General features: G+C 31.7%; 1 protein-coding gene across 3 annotated transcripts in view; it reads left to right on the top strand.

Moving 5' to 3' along the window:
* LOC118201050 (synaptic vesicular amine transporter-like) overlaps positions 1–16709 on the top strand; it is a 231192-nt gene that overhangs the window by 199408 nt on the left and 15075 nt on the right. For all 3 annotated transcript variants that reach the window (XM_035373075.2, XM_035373081.2, XM_085825689.1), the window contains exons 7-10: positions 2290–2391; positions 11998–12172; positions 13621–13672; positions 14697–14760. In XM_035373075.2, coding sequence (XP_035228966.1) covers positions 2290–2391; positions 11998–12172; positions 13621–13672; positions 14697–14760 — 393 coding nt within the window. The remainder of the gene's footprint in view (positions 1–2289; positions 2392–11997; positions 12173–13620; positions 13673–14696; positions 14761–16709) is intronic.

Below are 16709 nucleotides of genomic sequence, written 5' to 3'. Positions count from 1 at the left end.
CAACGTAATCGAAAACTCGTTATATCTTGTTACAGTAAACTCATGTACCAGCCTGTATATATCCTGTTATATCGGATCCTAAATTAACAATTGGTGTACTGATACGCAGTCGCATGGACCTCCGACCTAAGGTTCTACACCAATCAGAGTTATATGTTCATGCGACGGAAAAGAATCTACAATCAACCGCCAGCGGCATTCACTGAATCAATGATAGTAATATTACAATGCTAAATTGACAGTGTCATCTATACAATAATTGTTACATAATAATCCGTATGAAATTAAATATACGATCAATTAATAATTACATTGTGGATAGGATCTATGTTGTGGAAAGTGGAACTTATATATTAACCAGGTTTTAAACCTATGTCTTCTTCAATACATCATAACTTCATGTTCTTATCAGTTACACACCTAATGATGTGTGTCCGTATTATTTTTGCAGTTATCCACAGAGTAAGCCAATCACATCAGTTCAGGCAATTGATAGTTCCATAGCCCAAAGTATATGATGTTGTGTAGGCTATTCTATGTTCACTTTTGTTAAATTCATCGTTCAAGTAAATACTACTTGTCCACTTTGATACATCATAACTTCGTGTCCTTAACAGTTAGCACACTTCATTATGTGCGTACATAGCAATTTGCACACTGTGTCGCAATTATCCACAAAACAAACATGAAATTGCAATTGGGAATTTCATTGTAATATGTACACTATTTTACTATTATCCACAGAAGCAAATGTTTTGTAAATAATGACTTGGCTCCCAGATGATAAAAAAAAGGAAACTAATTCTTAAAGTTTTCAATACAATTCTAAATTGTGCAAAACTACAGATTTGTTAAACAGTTCCAGTCAATACAAATTGGCCGGTATTCCAACAATATAAAGCACATATTCTAAAATAAAACGTCTAATGGAAAACAGGAACTAATTCCCAATTAAAATAGACATAAAATACATAATTATTCAGCACATATTATATACCAATCATCATACCATAAAAATACACATGTTTCAAATGCTGCAACTAATTTTTTATTACAGTTAGAATATTTACCAATCAAACATACTACAAATGTACATGTTTAAAAAAACTGCAACTAATTTTTTCATGGCAGTTAAAATATTAAATTTCTATTATACAATTATAAATAGCACAAATAAACAATTTCAATCTATACAAATTGGCAGGTATTCTTACAACATAAGAACACATATTCAAATATAGCTAATCATTATTGGTGTACTGGAATTATTATATAAATTGCTAACCTAAATATAAATCTGGCAGGTTCTTAGAGTGGTCTTAAATTATTTAAAGTTTCATTATCGTTTACTAGATCTATGCTGATTCAAATCCTGGCAAACAAGTAGGCTTGCATGAATATTTCATGGTTTTCTCCACGTTTACATTAGTATATTTATCTCATATAGTATCGCTCATCACTGTACTTACCCCGTATAGCGATGAGCGATGTTATAAGAAACGTTTCTGAGAAACGCATTTCTACCATCACTAGTTTCAACGGGATGTTTCTAGGTGAAACAGTTTGAGCTCGGCGATCTGTTGCTTGTACATTCCGGCAACATTTTACGAGGCTGGCTAAAATGTTTCGCCTGTTATGCATCGCTTGAATAATACGGATATGGAAAAAATATTTTCATTGTCCTTATATTTTTCATATTTTTACTTGAAAGTATCACATGAGCAAAATTACCGTAATTTAAAAGTCTTTGTTATATCATTCGTTTTTTAAACTGTAACCATAAATCTACGAGACAATATTTAGCTGAGTAAACAACATTTTGTATATATCATCTTGTAACATCTCTTTGAAACATCTTATGTAATTTAATATTACACTCCATTTAATTTTAACATCCTTTCGTTTATTTGAGGCTTCGTGAGAAGTCTTCCCATAAATGATAAAAAATTTCTATTGATTAACAGATTTTACTCGAGAGCTTTGTAAATGGTCCCACCGCTTAATTTTTTTAACGCAGCTTTTTTCCCAATCATTGTAATAATTTATTGCTGAAAACTCGGTAGTTCTATTTCTTGCGTAACGTATATACTAGTCAGTTCTCTTTAGTAGGTTTCTTCATGAAAGTAATACTTTTCTCATACAGATTGTCCTTTAGCGCATTAACATAGTTAGACAACCTAACCCATAATTTATATTCTCTCAGTTTTTCAGCATATTATTCTTCAAATCTAATCAAAATTTTTCGGCCATTTTATATCTAATGTTATTTTCGATTCCTCTTCCTAACAGTGTTGCAGTTATTGGTTCTTCAACCCAAAGTCACTAAAGAAGAACAAGAAGGAGCTTCTCTTTTCACGCTTATTCGAGATCCTTATATATTAATTGCAGCTGGTGAGTAAAAAAGAAAATTCGTAACGCATTCTGCTTTATTTTATGTAAAGTAAGATCACATTGTTTATTTTTTATTGTTTTTGAAAATTTTAATATCATTCGCCTATGTCGTTTTCCTTTACAAATATTTTACTACAATCATTATTACATTAGAAATTTCCTTATTCCATTGTTATTTGCTCTGAAAAGAAGGCTTGATAGTAGTTGTTTTTATTTCTTTAGTATGGTTTATTTTGATGTTATTTTAATGTAGCTATTCTTATTTAAAAGACAGTTTTTAATGTCGTTTGTTCTAGCTTATAATTTTCAATTATCTTTTTAATATTGCTTAGTTTAACAACATTACTTTATGTGCCATCTCTGCAGGAAAATTGCATATTATTTGCTAGGTAATACATATAGTTATTTATTGTTTTTGTTGTTGCATGATATTATCATTACTCGAATCGATTATCCTAATAGATATTTTGAAGAGTTATATTTAAAGCAATATTATCTACTGAATTAAGTGAAATTCAGTAGAGTCATTATTTACATTAGAGAATTAATTTTAATGATTAATGTGATTTCCATGACGAGCATTTAATAATGTATTTTCAAATCTTATTCACATTAATGCCTTTCGCGAGTCAGATATTCACTGTCAATTTTAATGTTGTGTTTTTTTTCCGAAGGCCCAATGATAAACTTCAGAAGTGCGTTTTAGAATCACTATTAATTTCAGTTAAATCTTTCTAATTATTTTCTGTAAAACAATTTCCTACAGCATTTTTAAAAATATGTACCTATTTTTTAGCAATGAATTCCAAATTTTGCCTTCTCAGTTACGAGTTTCTTATTACTATTTTTATGTCTAATAGTCGCCATTATAGCAGTTACATAACATCATTTTTCTTAGACACATGATTTATAATCATTTATCAACAGCAGAACTGTGTGAAGCAATCCGCAGTAGCTTCTTAATTCCTATTTTTCGTAATTAAAATCATGCAGTTAATACAATGCAGTCGTATAATACAATTTTTAAAAATTTTAATTAAACTGAGAAAAATTTCAAAAAGTTCATTTTCAAAGAAAATAAGTTACATAAAGTGTTTAAATTATGGAGGAGTGATACCAAGAACAGAAAGTAATATATGGCTCTATAATTATTTATAACTGAAGCCAGTATTCAAACCGTGCAGAACTGCTAATGCTAATTTTTACTCTTATTTTCAAGTACTGAGCAAAAGATTCCCTGGAAATTTTAAAATACTACAGAACTCTACTTATGCAAAGTGTAGATAATTGAAAGTCGACATTCTTTTCAGCTATCCACAGCTTGGGATAATTGGATCCTATTTGGATAAGGATCTACAATTATCCTGATCATTTGCTTATCTCGCGAAGACCACCTAAAATTATGCTTACCATTTAATTTGTTAGCGTAACTGTAATATTTGATCGCTTTGAATGATGTAAAAATGTAAAATAATTATAATACACATTTTAAGAAGCTATAACATCACTATCTAATGAATATTTGCATGTTTAGTGATTTAAAATAGTAGTAGTTTATTGCAAGCCCATTAATCATGCCACTAACCTCCAATGAAGGAAATATCATAATCGACACAAAAAGAATTTCCTCGCCACGAATTAGAAATGCAGAAAATAGGCTAATCAGTTTTCTGATGCTTCTAAATATCCAGATAGATCGCTCTTCCAGTTAGTTCGGATAAATGCAATTCCGCTGCATATATATTAATCAAACATTTTAGAGAGTTTTAACGCTATTTCTTTTAAAAACATCAATACCTTATAAGGTATTTCTCCCACCTTCTTAGCGAGCCTTCGTGGTGTAGTGGTCTGCATGCTCAGCGCGTCCACGGTTAGATTCCCGGTGAAGGCGTTGCTAATTTGTCATCTTGCCTGCTTCCAAAATTACCTAATGTCTCTACAGTGGCGCCCGAACTGAAAGGGTGTTGGATGATGATTCTTCTCACCCAGAATTTGGCGATTGGGTCCCCTAAAAACCCCAGTCGCTCTTTAAAAGGGGGAGTATATAAGGTATTTTTTCTCCCGCCTTCTTAGCGAGCCTTCGTGGTGCAGTGGTCTGCACGCTCAGCGCTTAACTGAGAGTCCGCGGTTTGATTCCCGGCAATGGCGTTGCATATTTTTCACCTTTCTGTTTCCAAAAAATATCTAATGTCTCTACAACCTTTATTTATGTGCATATTATAAAATTCAGAATTTGGACTTCCAATATCCTGACTAACAAGAAAAAGCCAGATGGGCCGGAACAGCAATTTCGCACCCGACTGAGATTTCTGTACGTACGGCAACAAGCACCTGCTAGTTAGGGAATTTACACCGTGTAATCAATAGCAATACATTGAGTGATGTTACCCATGACCACAATTTCTGTTCTTGTTTTTTTGTGAGGAGAGTAGCATTTCTCTCTCTCTCCTAAACAGTAAATAAAACTTCATTTATATGAGAGCTTTTCTGTCATAAGGAATTGCAACTCAAGGCGTAAAAGTCCCTAGATCTGTTCACACCTGTGTGATAGGATTTTAAGTCCTAACCAGTCAGGGAAACGTGTGGAATATTTGAAGTTATAGTGTTTTTTTGAGAGCTCCAAATTAGCCAAACGTTATAGCAGAGCAAAACCTTCTCTTTTTCAGAACGTCTTTTGACGGCAACATGGAAGGTTGTCGATGTAATTTGAATGCGAACAGGCATATTATTTGGCACCAAAAATTGTTTATGTGAGTGTTTGCATCTATGATTACAGTTTGAAGATTGTGCATATTGTATGTAAGTGCATACATAATAAAGGATTTAAAAGACTAAAGTTTCCATTCTTGAATCTCGACATTGCTATCTATTTCAAAAGATAAAGCTGAGCATGCTTAGATGTGTAACTGACTCAGCAAAAGGAGTCGACCGAATATCAGTTCATGTTTGCTTCGGTGTGATTGGTTGGTTTGTATGTGAAGTTGGCATAAAGTTAGGGCCTTTAGGCACAATCCTTAAACACGTTTTGGGGACATAGCGACAAAACTATAGCAACAAAACTCTACTTATACCTCTTATGACCGAAAAGCCCTCATCTGAACGAGGCATATATCCGAAGACATATTTTGGAGTGCGGGGGTCATACTAGTATTCTTCTATTGGCACAGCAGCGGGGGAAGCAGCGTATTATTTTGTTCCGTCTATTATCATTATCTTGTCGAAATTACAGTTTTAGTAAGTGATAAAGTGTCCGGTTCATTTATTTTCCGAAGATGTAGTACATTCATCAATCAACCAATAGATATTAATTGCGCGCATTGAAGCGCAGATAAAAAGTAGCTTTTTAAAAATCGATGCTGAAGTAAGGCCATCTAAGAATACTATAAATGTTCTAATATGAAATCGGATGTGTGGGGCATTACAAGATCGAGGGGGGACTTATTAACAGGTATTTTAAAAGGTTCTTAGCTTATAGCCAGTTGCTAAATTTCTTGCTGATAATGAGAGCCTCGAATTTGAAGATTTTCGGATATCATAAGAACAAGCGCGAAATTTTCCGATTAATAGAACATTAGAAGAAATAATAAATGAAGATGATTACACTGCAGTGCCAATGCCCCAATCCTCAATCAATTAACTGAAGGACGAATACCTGTAATCTAATTTGAAATCCAGAAAATATACCATTTTGGCTCTAAGTCAGATTTTAATTACACTGACGGTGATTCAGAAAAATCTTTCTTCATGAAAATACCTTTTTTTAAAGAAATATTGATAAATATTTTTTTGTAATCTGTATATGTCATCTCACTAAATTTAAACTGAGGATCTAAAATCCGGAAATTTGGAATCACCCGAGTCTCAACGATTCCAGATCTCGGAATTTGTACCGTATTATATTACTTTCTAATATAAGGTGAGAAAATATCAGCGAGAAGGAGAATGAAAACTAATTACAAGTCGCTCCCTAGATTAAACTAAATGTTATCGTACTATCTATACATACTACCTAAATGCTTCTATACGAGAAGTATGATAAATATGTCTTTAACTAATTTTTAAAATGCTTAAAATCACAAAAAATCTCTAATGTAATCCATATCATAGTTTAATATGTATATCAAAGCATTTATGATAAATATGAAGCTTACAAAATACTACAGCTCTAAAATTAGTAGAAAAACTCTCACTTACACTTGGATACTCAATTCTTCTTTCGCTCCCGTTCAAAGTCTCAGCTCAAAATACTTAAGTCATTCGTATGCTTCGAATTTTTACATGCATAAAACTTACCTTAGAAATCGCAGACATTTCCCTCAGAATAGAAAGCAATTCTGAACGAAAATTAGGTACCAACGATTCTTTAGAAATTCTAATTAAGAAGGCTAATTGCCAATTTCCCCGTTGTGATGAAATTATCGCTATTTCCATTTCATATGGAAAATGTTGGAGACAACAGTTTTCACTGAGGTAATAGAATTATACCAAAATACATGACTCGAGAATATTTAGAACATTTTGCAAAACATGAATTTACATTCTATTCTGTTTTCGTGCGATTCATTTACACACTGATTACTAAAATTAAAGTCAAAAACGCAAAACCATGATATCTCGAAAAATAATTACTTTATTGTAATGGAAGTTCTTTACAGTTCAGTACTATGAGACAACCAAAACTTACTTATGAGACAAAAAATAAATAAGGAATAAATGAAAGCCAAAATGGTCAAAGCATGACATCCTATATCCAGAATGATCTAGTTAACAAGGCGGGTAGCCACTCAAACATTTTTGCTCGCTCCAGCATGGGCTGTTAAAATTTTAATAAGGTTCATAACCATAGTTTATGGCAGAAAATTGCATTCTTCTAAATGCAAGTATTTTAATACCTGGACTTCTCAGTGAATGTGGAAATCTAGCAATTGCGCTTCCTTGCAGCATTTTAAACATGTTCTACAGGATTTGGGTCAGGTGACTTCACTGGCCACATTCGTGGACCATTTGAGCTCTGGTCTCACGTTGCCGTCCATAAAAGTAGGCTTCTATCTGATAGGTACTGGTTCGAGGGTCTCATCCCTATAACACTGTGTCACCACAGTGTAAGCATCGTGACATGTAATAAATACTCTGTGGCCATCCAAATAAAGCCTTTTTCCCACTACGATTCCATTTTCACCAAAATCCTTAATTTCTTTAAAGTTGGAGAAATGATTTCGGACTTCAGGCTCTCTCCAGATGAAGACACATGGAGAGTTATTCCGTGTGCTGAATCTCGACTCATCACTGAAGAGGACATAACTCAAACTTACTGTATCGAAGATTGTGATTCCTGGCCGCTCAAATGACGGTCAAATTGTGCTATGTGTTGAACAGGATATACCTATAATTCCCAGACATAAAATTCCTATTTTGACATGCTCTCTGTAAGAGTTTCAAATGACGTTAAGGTATTAACAGATGATCTCTTTCCTCACATCAATCTCTTGTCATTCCCAACATCCGTGCTCCGTTGTCTAAGTCATTCTTACCACCATGTCTGAGCTTTCTTGAACATTAATGGAACTTGCTTCTTCCCTATTATGATCTTCCTATTACATCTTCGTAAAAATAATCTCTTTCCTGCGAAGGCGAATGAACCTGCATGTGATTAAAATTTTGTTGAAAGGCTGTAATTTGCAATGTTTCGTTTATTTTTCTTGAAATTATCTGACCTTAAAGAATGCCAGAAAGACACAGAGAGTCAACGAATATTGCTCAAAAGTTAAGTATTAACTGTCTTTTTAAAGCAAATATAACAATGATAAAGTTCTGTTTTTTTTTATCAAAGCAATCCAGAGATCTATCCTCGACGTCTTCAAACTTCATAAAATTTTCTTCGAAATCATTATTTAATTTAATTTATATGTAATAAAATTTATATGTAGTTGTCTCCGAGACAACTGTGAATTTTTTGAGGAAATAAAGTTAAGAAGAAATTTCTATGAAACGAAATAAACCTAAGAGGATTTATTTTTGCATTCTTCCTGAAATTAATTTATATTCATTGTAATTTACCTTTCCTAAAAATTTTGATATCATTAATTATTTATTTTATAATCAAATCTGCAATTTTAATTACTTCCGGTGTTACGCATTATGACAATTTCGGATAAGTTAAAATCTTAATGGCTAACGGCGAATTATATACCCTAAATACATTTTGGTTTCTAGTCTTATTGTTGCGAATAGGAAATTTTTATAATTAACATTCCACTGTGTTTTAATGATTAATATGTGTTTTATTGCATTACTTCAGGAAATTGAACTCTAATATGCTAAATTCAGTTGTCTGTGGTCAGAAATCTCATTTAAAAATCGAACGTAGTCAGTAAAGCATGAAATTACATGCTTTTTAAAAATTAAAATGGCTTAGAAAAGCTATTGATGCTTATTCTATACAACTTTGGATGCAGCAGCTTTAAAAGTAAAAATGGCTAAAATATTTGTGAGTCAGCTAGTGGTAGAATTTCTCTTTTAGAGTTATTTTGTGTGTGTGTGTGTGTGTGTTTCCTCATCTCCCTTTTTTTCTTTCGAAGATTACTTAATATTTTCTTCAGACGAAAAAGAACAAATTAGCCTTCCAGGATATTCGATTTTCCAGTTTTGATTTTATAAAATAAAGTGAATATTCCCGATTCCAAAACTTTCTAAAATGCGTAAGTTTGAAAGTACCAGGCAATAGTAAATTAATGTAAAAGATGTAAATTAAGAGAACATAATCTATTTCTATAAAGAAAGAATGCTTTAAAAGATTTTTTTATTAAATAGCTTTTAAATGTGATTTTTTTAATTTTAATATTTTTCCTAATTATTACACTCTTCTTATGTCGACAATATTATCCATAAGCATTTCCTTTCAGAATTACACCTGATAGCAACAAAAGTATTTTTCGGGGATCTGAGCATTTATTTGAGCACATCCATGGACAGACCAAACCTTTTAAAAAGAAGTTTATCGGTGTAAAATCGTCGAAACATAAAGAGGGGATACAGTTATATATTATAAAGGAGGTATTTATCATCCACCTTAGTCGCTGAAAATTTCAAAACTTGATGCATACGTAGTTTAATACGTGCAAGAACTTTCGGAAAATCGACCGAAGTCCTTTCTTTAAGGTTGAAACAATGATAAATCAAATCACTCGAGAAGAAAAATTCTTTAGGAAACAAAATAAATACAAACTTAAGCTGCAGTCACTCAAAATATGTTGCAAGAAAATTTTTAAAATTCTTAAATTTAGTTGATATATATTGATATATTTTTCATGTTTTTCCCAAAATGACAGTTTTCATACTTAGGTACATTTCTATAAAATTCTATCCATGAAATTAACCAGCAATTTTATTTCATAATGTCGCTAGCTTTTACGCTAGAGATCAAATCCGCTAACAATAACTTAAATTCACTAGCTTTGATTTTAATTCAGCGTAGTCGTTCGTTCGAAAACATTTGCAAAAATGTATACGAAATCCAAAAATAAAATTTCATTTTGTCGGTATTTATTTTTTAATATGAGATCACAGTGTAGATAACACTAAACATTGGAGAACAACATTTTACAACTTTTGTTGACTTCGAGTTTGGAGCTATTGAGTAAATAGGCATACTGATTTTAAACCTGTAGTCAGTTGACATTCAAAAACATTATCCAAGACTTTCGTGGAATACGCAAAATTGTCCAAAACCTTTGGGGAGCTTTAAAATGCTTAGTTGCAAGCAACTTGAGCACCAAATCGTATTTTTTAGTTGCATAGCCATCTTGATAACTTCTCGAAAACTCTTGATGCAGTCAGTAATGAGCAGAGTCAGCGATTCCAAGATTTGAAAGTCATGGAGCCATAGTACCAAGGAAGATAAGATGTACATATGATGGCTGAATATTGTTGGAGTATCAAGTGAGAATGTCTATAGATTTAATATACCAGAAAAAGCCACGAGCTTAAATGTTGACCTTAATATGTGAGTTTACCATTTGGTAAAAAAAATATTTCTCAAAACGAAATTTAGCTATATAGAGCCGTTGTATGAATAAAACTATTTTTTGTGAAATACACATTTGTTGAGTTTTCCGTTTTTTCCCCTTTACCTAGATATTTTGTATGACTTTCGGAACAAAGAGGAGGTATCCTGTAGTTTAAAATATGGAAGCGATAGAGAAGAACTGAAGTTATTTGGGGATTCAGAGGCTAAAATGTAGTCAAAAGCAGGTGACATATTTAAGACAACGAAACTGCTGTTAATTATTTCCACTTCACGTTTAGGTCAAAATTCCTGAATATAACAGTTTAAAATGGTTATGAGGACTTGAAGTTTGCTTTTGCATTACATTTAATGGTAACAACTTCAGCTGATGCTCTTTAGTTTCAGTTAGCAAAATATACCCACTAGAAATGTATATAGAAAGTGTCTATTTGTCTGGTATAAAGGCCCGGCAGTGACCGAGCTTTAAAGTTGCTGAACACTGGTAGTTTGATTTTGATTCGTTTTTCAGCGAACGGGCTGGTGCCTGGGCGTTTTCTCCGTGTGTGATGTGGACACGAATGTGTTTCTTCTGGAAAGTCCTCCACGAAGGTATTTCTTCCCTGTAGACAGATAGCGTTCGTGGTCTTTGCCATAATCAAACTAAGCCAAACCTAATCACGGAATATATATTTGACAGCAGCAAGGAAACAAGATGGAGTTGCTATAAAGGAGGTACGCAGTTTGAAATATTTAACAAAATGCCACATTCAAAGCTATTTAGATGAAGGTGTACGAAGTGTTATCTTGGGAAATTTTATCATCCAGTTAAGCACATTATTTTGAGTTCAATCCAAGGTGAACGGACTGGGTGCATGATCGGTTTTCTTAATTTTCCCCATATATAACTTTAATAAGAGCCACATTCTCTTAGAGCGTCTTCCTCAAAGGCATCCCTTCCCTAAGGCAGATAGCCCGGATGGGCTTTGACATATTCAAGTAACCAAATTGTGTCTTTACAACTCTTTTAACCATTGTCTGGGTCTTTAAAGCTATTCTTTTAAGCAATATTCATCGGATAAAAGTGGGTTTTAAGATGGTATTTTTGCAACCTAGAAAGGCTTCATCCAAATATATCAGTATTAAAAGAACGACTTTTTAACCCCTAAAAGCGTTTTGATTCAATAAAGAACAGTATTTATTGACTGAGATTTTCTTAGCCGAATTAACATATCAAAATTTAAATTTTTGTATATTTTCATTAAAAGCTGCGACAGGATAAAAATTATGGCATTATTTTATATAATTTGGTAATGAATTATGACATTTAATTATTTAATCCTTTCTTAAACTGGAACCACGTTCCAAGCTTAATTCCTTTCGAGATATTTAATGCTGCACTTTTTTAAACATTCCATGCTGTTTCATTGCTTATTTAAAATCCTTTTTCTACATCAATTTGAAATCTGCAGTTGAAAAATAACTTCAATTACTATAACGTTTTCATAAATAGAATGTTTTCCTTAGCCATAAAAAACGACAGATCTTTCTTTATTTCTCCTGAAATATAGAAAACTTATGCTTCATATATCCTTTCCCAACAGGAGCTATAACTTTTGCCAACATGGGAATTGCAACTTTGGAGCCATCTCTGCCATTATGGATGATGGACACTATGAATGCTCCGAAGTGGCAACAGGGTGCAGCTTTCCTTCCAGCCAGCATATCTTACCTGATAGGAACGAATCTTTTCGGTCCCTTGGGGCATAGAATGGGAAGGTAGGTAACCTCCTCTTGCCTTTATTAAAATCCTAACTCGAAATACAGAGTTTAACTAGAAAACGTCTTTGTTATGAAGCAGAAATAATAAAGACAATGAAGATGGGATATACATAGAGAACATTATAACACTAGAGGACGCTAATTGTGAAGCTACATAAGAAAAGCATCTATGAAAATTTTCGGAGAATTCTTTCGGCAACCTCGTATGACGGCAACCCATGACTATCACGCATATCAGCATATGGGAATTTTGCATGATATCTAAGAGCGGACTTAGATATCATGCAAACAAACAAAGAAAGCAACAAACAACAAAGACAGCTAATCAAAATTTACAGATTATGCTTTAGGAGTGTAATCGCTAGAAATACAAGCATTTAGATCGTATAATTTTGTAAATAAAAATATACTGTTTAGTCAGAACAAAATAGTGCTTATATTTTACAATGATGCTGGATACTATTGTTGTGTGCATAAGGGTTCGTAATAAATTGAATGCACACAGATCCGAAGATTGCTTGATAAAATTTATTTTACCAAAAGAAACACTTTTCAGTTCTGGAGCCTTCTACAAAAACACTGGTACAGTTCTTCTCGGTATGAGAGAGCACTCTCAATATTTACTACTTCAAGATACTAAGAACGTTAAACAAAACTTAATTCAAAACGCATCTAAAGAGCGAAGCTAACACAGAGATAGTCCGTAGTCGACTCTGAACTGAGAAAACTGAAGGCTGATGCTACCTACGGTCTTATATAGTTTTATCCCGGCCGCTGAGAAATCTCTAGTACCTTTCATTTCTCGAAATTACTTGAAAATATATACGGTTAAAGTTACATATATGGCTCGGATACTGTTGATGCTACATATAGGAATCAATTACAGTTACTCAATTATAATACCATTTACAGTTATACAGGGACCGGACCAAGTTTGGAGATTTCAAATTTGAGGACTGAAATTATTCGCCAAAACCATCACCAGCTTGGCGATATCTTGCCAATTTAAAGAGATGTTACCTCAATGTTAAATAGACTTGCCCCTATAATTATTTTTTCTGGTAAAGCTTCGTCTCTTTCAACCAATTCATGTTACATTATACAAAAGAATACTCAGTTTCATACGTAATTTCACTAAAATTATTTACATGTATGCAAAATTCGAGACGCTATATATTTATTCGAATACTGCGGTAATATGAATTTCTGTGCTTACGCTTACTAATGACACACACATTTTCTTTCCTCGATAAAAGTGTACTCTGAATCCCTACCGCCTTTGCTATTTCCATTTCAATTTGGAAAGCTTTTCGTAGACCTCAGTATAAAAGTTCTACGTTTATTACAGCTTTACGTAAATCTACTATATATTTTTATTAACTGATTCTTAAAAAAGTTTTAAAATCACTAATTTAATTTATAATATTTATTATCTATTTTCGCAGGTGGCTGTCTACCATGGTTGGACTAATAGTTATAGGTATATGCCTCATACTGGTGAGTAACTGTTCAAACTATAACTATTTCCGTATTGTTTCTAAGTATCATTATATAGTATATTTTTGAAAATAAGTCATGAATTATTGAATGTCAAAATTAACTTCCCTTCGCTAACATAATTTTCATTTCTATCATGCGATGGCTTGCTAATCCTACTCAGTTTTAAATCAGATCTTTTGTGATTTGTTTCATAATACAACAGCTGAGCTGTCAAAGTGAAACCGATTCTAATTTGTTTTATCCAGCTGATTTTTATCTTGCGCTCTTTAACAAAAGTATTAATTAAAATATCATCCTCGAATGTCATCAGATATAGAAATAAATTCCAGTTTCAAATAATTGTATTTAAAATTTCTTTGCTCGCGGTAATAAAAGTAATTAATCAGAGAAAATAAGAGAAATAAGATATTTTTGTGCTTTTTCAAAGCTATTAATTTATGAACTAATTCTATTCTGTTTAGCAGTCGGAGAATTAATTGACAAGTTAAAGATGTTCAAAAGTTAAAAAGATATAAAGGGGGTTCACATTGAGAAATAAAAAAATAGGACAGTTTTTTAGCATTCGAATACAAGGACTAAGAATATTTCGTAATCTGACTCGAAGTTGAAACACGTGCAGTTTTCCTTTTGTTTCATTATGATGGTATGTTATAATAAATTTTCCATTGTTTCAAAGCAAACAAATTTAACTTCTTTAAGACAAGACACAGTTAATCCGCAGTTTAGTGAATCAGAAGTTAGCTATATAAAAGTCACATGACAAGCATTAAATGTGAAATGGCGCAGTTCAAATACTTTGTGATAAATTAATACTATTAGGATGAAAAGGATAATCAAATTAAAACCAACTTTGAGGAAGTTTTATAAATTAAAAGTTTATAAAACTTCCTCAATTTTATAAATTAAAAGTTTATAAAACTTCCTCGGATATAAAAGTTATATAAATTAAAGAAGTTTACCATACTTGTTCCATATCTTACGTACGTATATATTTAATTTGCTGTATTAATGACATTTTTAGATTCCCATGGCTAGAAATATTACTCATCTCATCGTTCCAAATGCTGGAATAGGTTTTGCTATAGGTATGTAAAATATTCCTTTTATTTCATGAATTATTTTTAATACAATATTTTTCTCCACATCTAAATGACTACTTTGTAGTTGTGAATCGCATTTATATAATTATAGCTACTTCTGCTTCTATTTAGCGAGTGTTAGAACAAAATAATACATCTTTTTGCTAATAATATTTCCATTGCTGTCTTAATTTTATGATTGTTAATAAAGTATTAGTTAATAATAAAAAATTTGGGATCTCCCTTTCAAACTTTACCATTAAAGAGAAAGAGAATTTGCCATTAGAAACATATGAAACTTAAACTATTAAAATTATTAAAACACGTAGAACTTAAAAATTAATAAGCAAATAATTTTGTACCTGTTGTATAACATATGACCTTAGAAACACATTTTGTTTATAATAAGAACGCTTTATGTTCTCAAAAAATTATCATTTGGATGTATTATAAATTAAATGGATTTTAATGTATAGCAATTATATACACATTATTTAAAAAGTAAAATAAAACTTTTAATTATTCCAGAGTGCATTTATTAATTCTTAATAGATCATTTGTTAATAGATAACAAGCTGATTAAATATGAAAAAATTAAGGTTTAATAAATGGCAACATTCTGATAATCTACTGTATTCAAGCAAGGCCAACTTATACTCTGTACTGGGTATAAGTTGGCCTTGATTTAAGACAATGTATAGAAGAAAGGTTAGAAGTCTTATTGTTGCGCGCAATGACATATTCTTAAATAAGATCGCTTCTAAATTCCTTCTATTCACTATTAGTCTATCAATTTTAAAAGAATGATCATATCTACTCGGTTTTATTTTATTTGGACATAATTTAGTATGTTACGTGTATCTAGCCAGATTATATTATCTACATTATATATACCCCGATTTGTAGTAAGAACATTGATAGATATTTTTATCTGTAACATTAAATTAAATGTACTTTTTCATATTATTATAATTATTCAAAAACTAAGGTAAGAGGAAATATCAAATATTTTCTATCAAGAATTTAAGTTTCGTACAACCATTGGTTAGCGTGAAAAAACATATATTTCCTTTAAAGAAAATAAGCAGTTTCTAGTTATTTAATTGTTCCTTTAAACTGCTAACTTTTTTCCCTTAGGTTTATACCTCGCCAACAGGAAGAGGGTAAGGAAGTATACTACATTTTAATGAATTGCTATACTGTACACGAAGATCGCGAAGTAGTGAAAGCAGTATAGCAAAGCAAAACATTTTGAACACTAAAAGAGAGAAATTTTATTAGAGTAGAAAAAATGTATTAAGAGAATAAATGATAAGATGTTATACATAATAATAGCATCAATGAGTAGAGTTGAGCTATTTTGAGCTTTTTTTTGAGCTCGGTCAATCGTTTTCAAATAAATAGTTGATAGAACCTTTGCACATACCTGACAGAAAATGTTGGAATATCGAAGGATATCGTGGCTGATACTAAAAAATAGTTTAAAGTCCAAGTTAGATATCTTATTTGTTCGAATATAAAGGTCCGCCTTTTATCCTCATATAAATGGCGCTAATATTAGAGTAGATGGTATGTTATTAATTGAATATTTTTCCAAATGACTAACTGTTTAACTCATAAATCGAGCCATATCATTTTAATACTATTTGCTAGATGACTTATAGTAATTCATTTCCTGCATTTTATTTGTATAGAAATAAAATTAATTTAAACTTTTGATGATATGGAAAGAGAGTACTTTTTAAAACTTAAGAAATACAATATGTGTCGTTTGAGAAATTTTTCTTAAAAAGAAAGTGTCTTTTAATGGTTTGCCTTTTAAGAAAGTTTGATTTAAGGAAGTCTTCAGAATTGATATTTAATTTATTATGCAAATACATGATTAAAGATTAATATTAATTTTATCTATTGATGAACTCATGCGTTCTTGATTGTAGGGATATCAGTTCATAATG

The sequence above is a fragment of the Stegodyphus dumicola genome, chromosome 10 (assembly GCF_044657685.1).
Source record: "Stegodyphus dumicola isolate Sdum_Otavi_A_Nest chromosome 10, ASM4465768v1".
Classification (NCBI taxonomy): Eukaryota; Metazoa; Arthropoda; class Arachnida; order Araneae; family Eresidae; genus Stegodyphus; species Stegodyphus dumicola.
The sequence above is the reverse complement of the archived record's forward strand: the minus strand, read 5'-3'. Positions and strand labels throughout refer to the sequence as shown.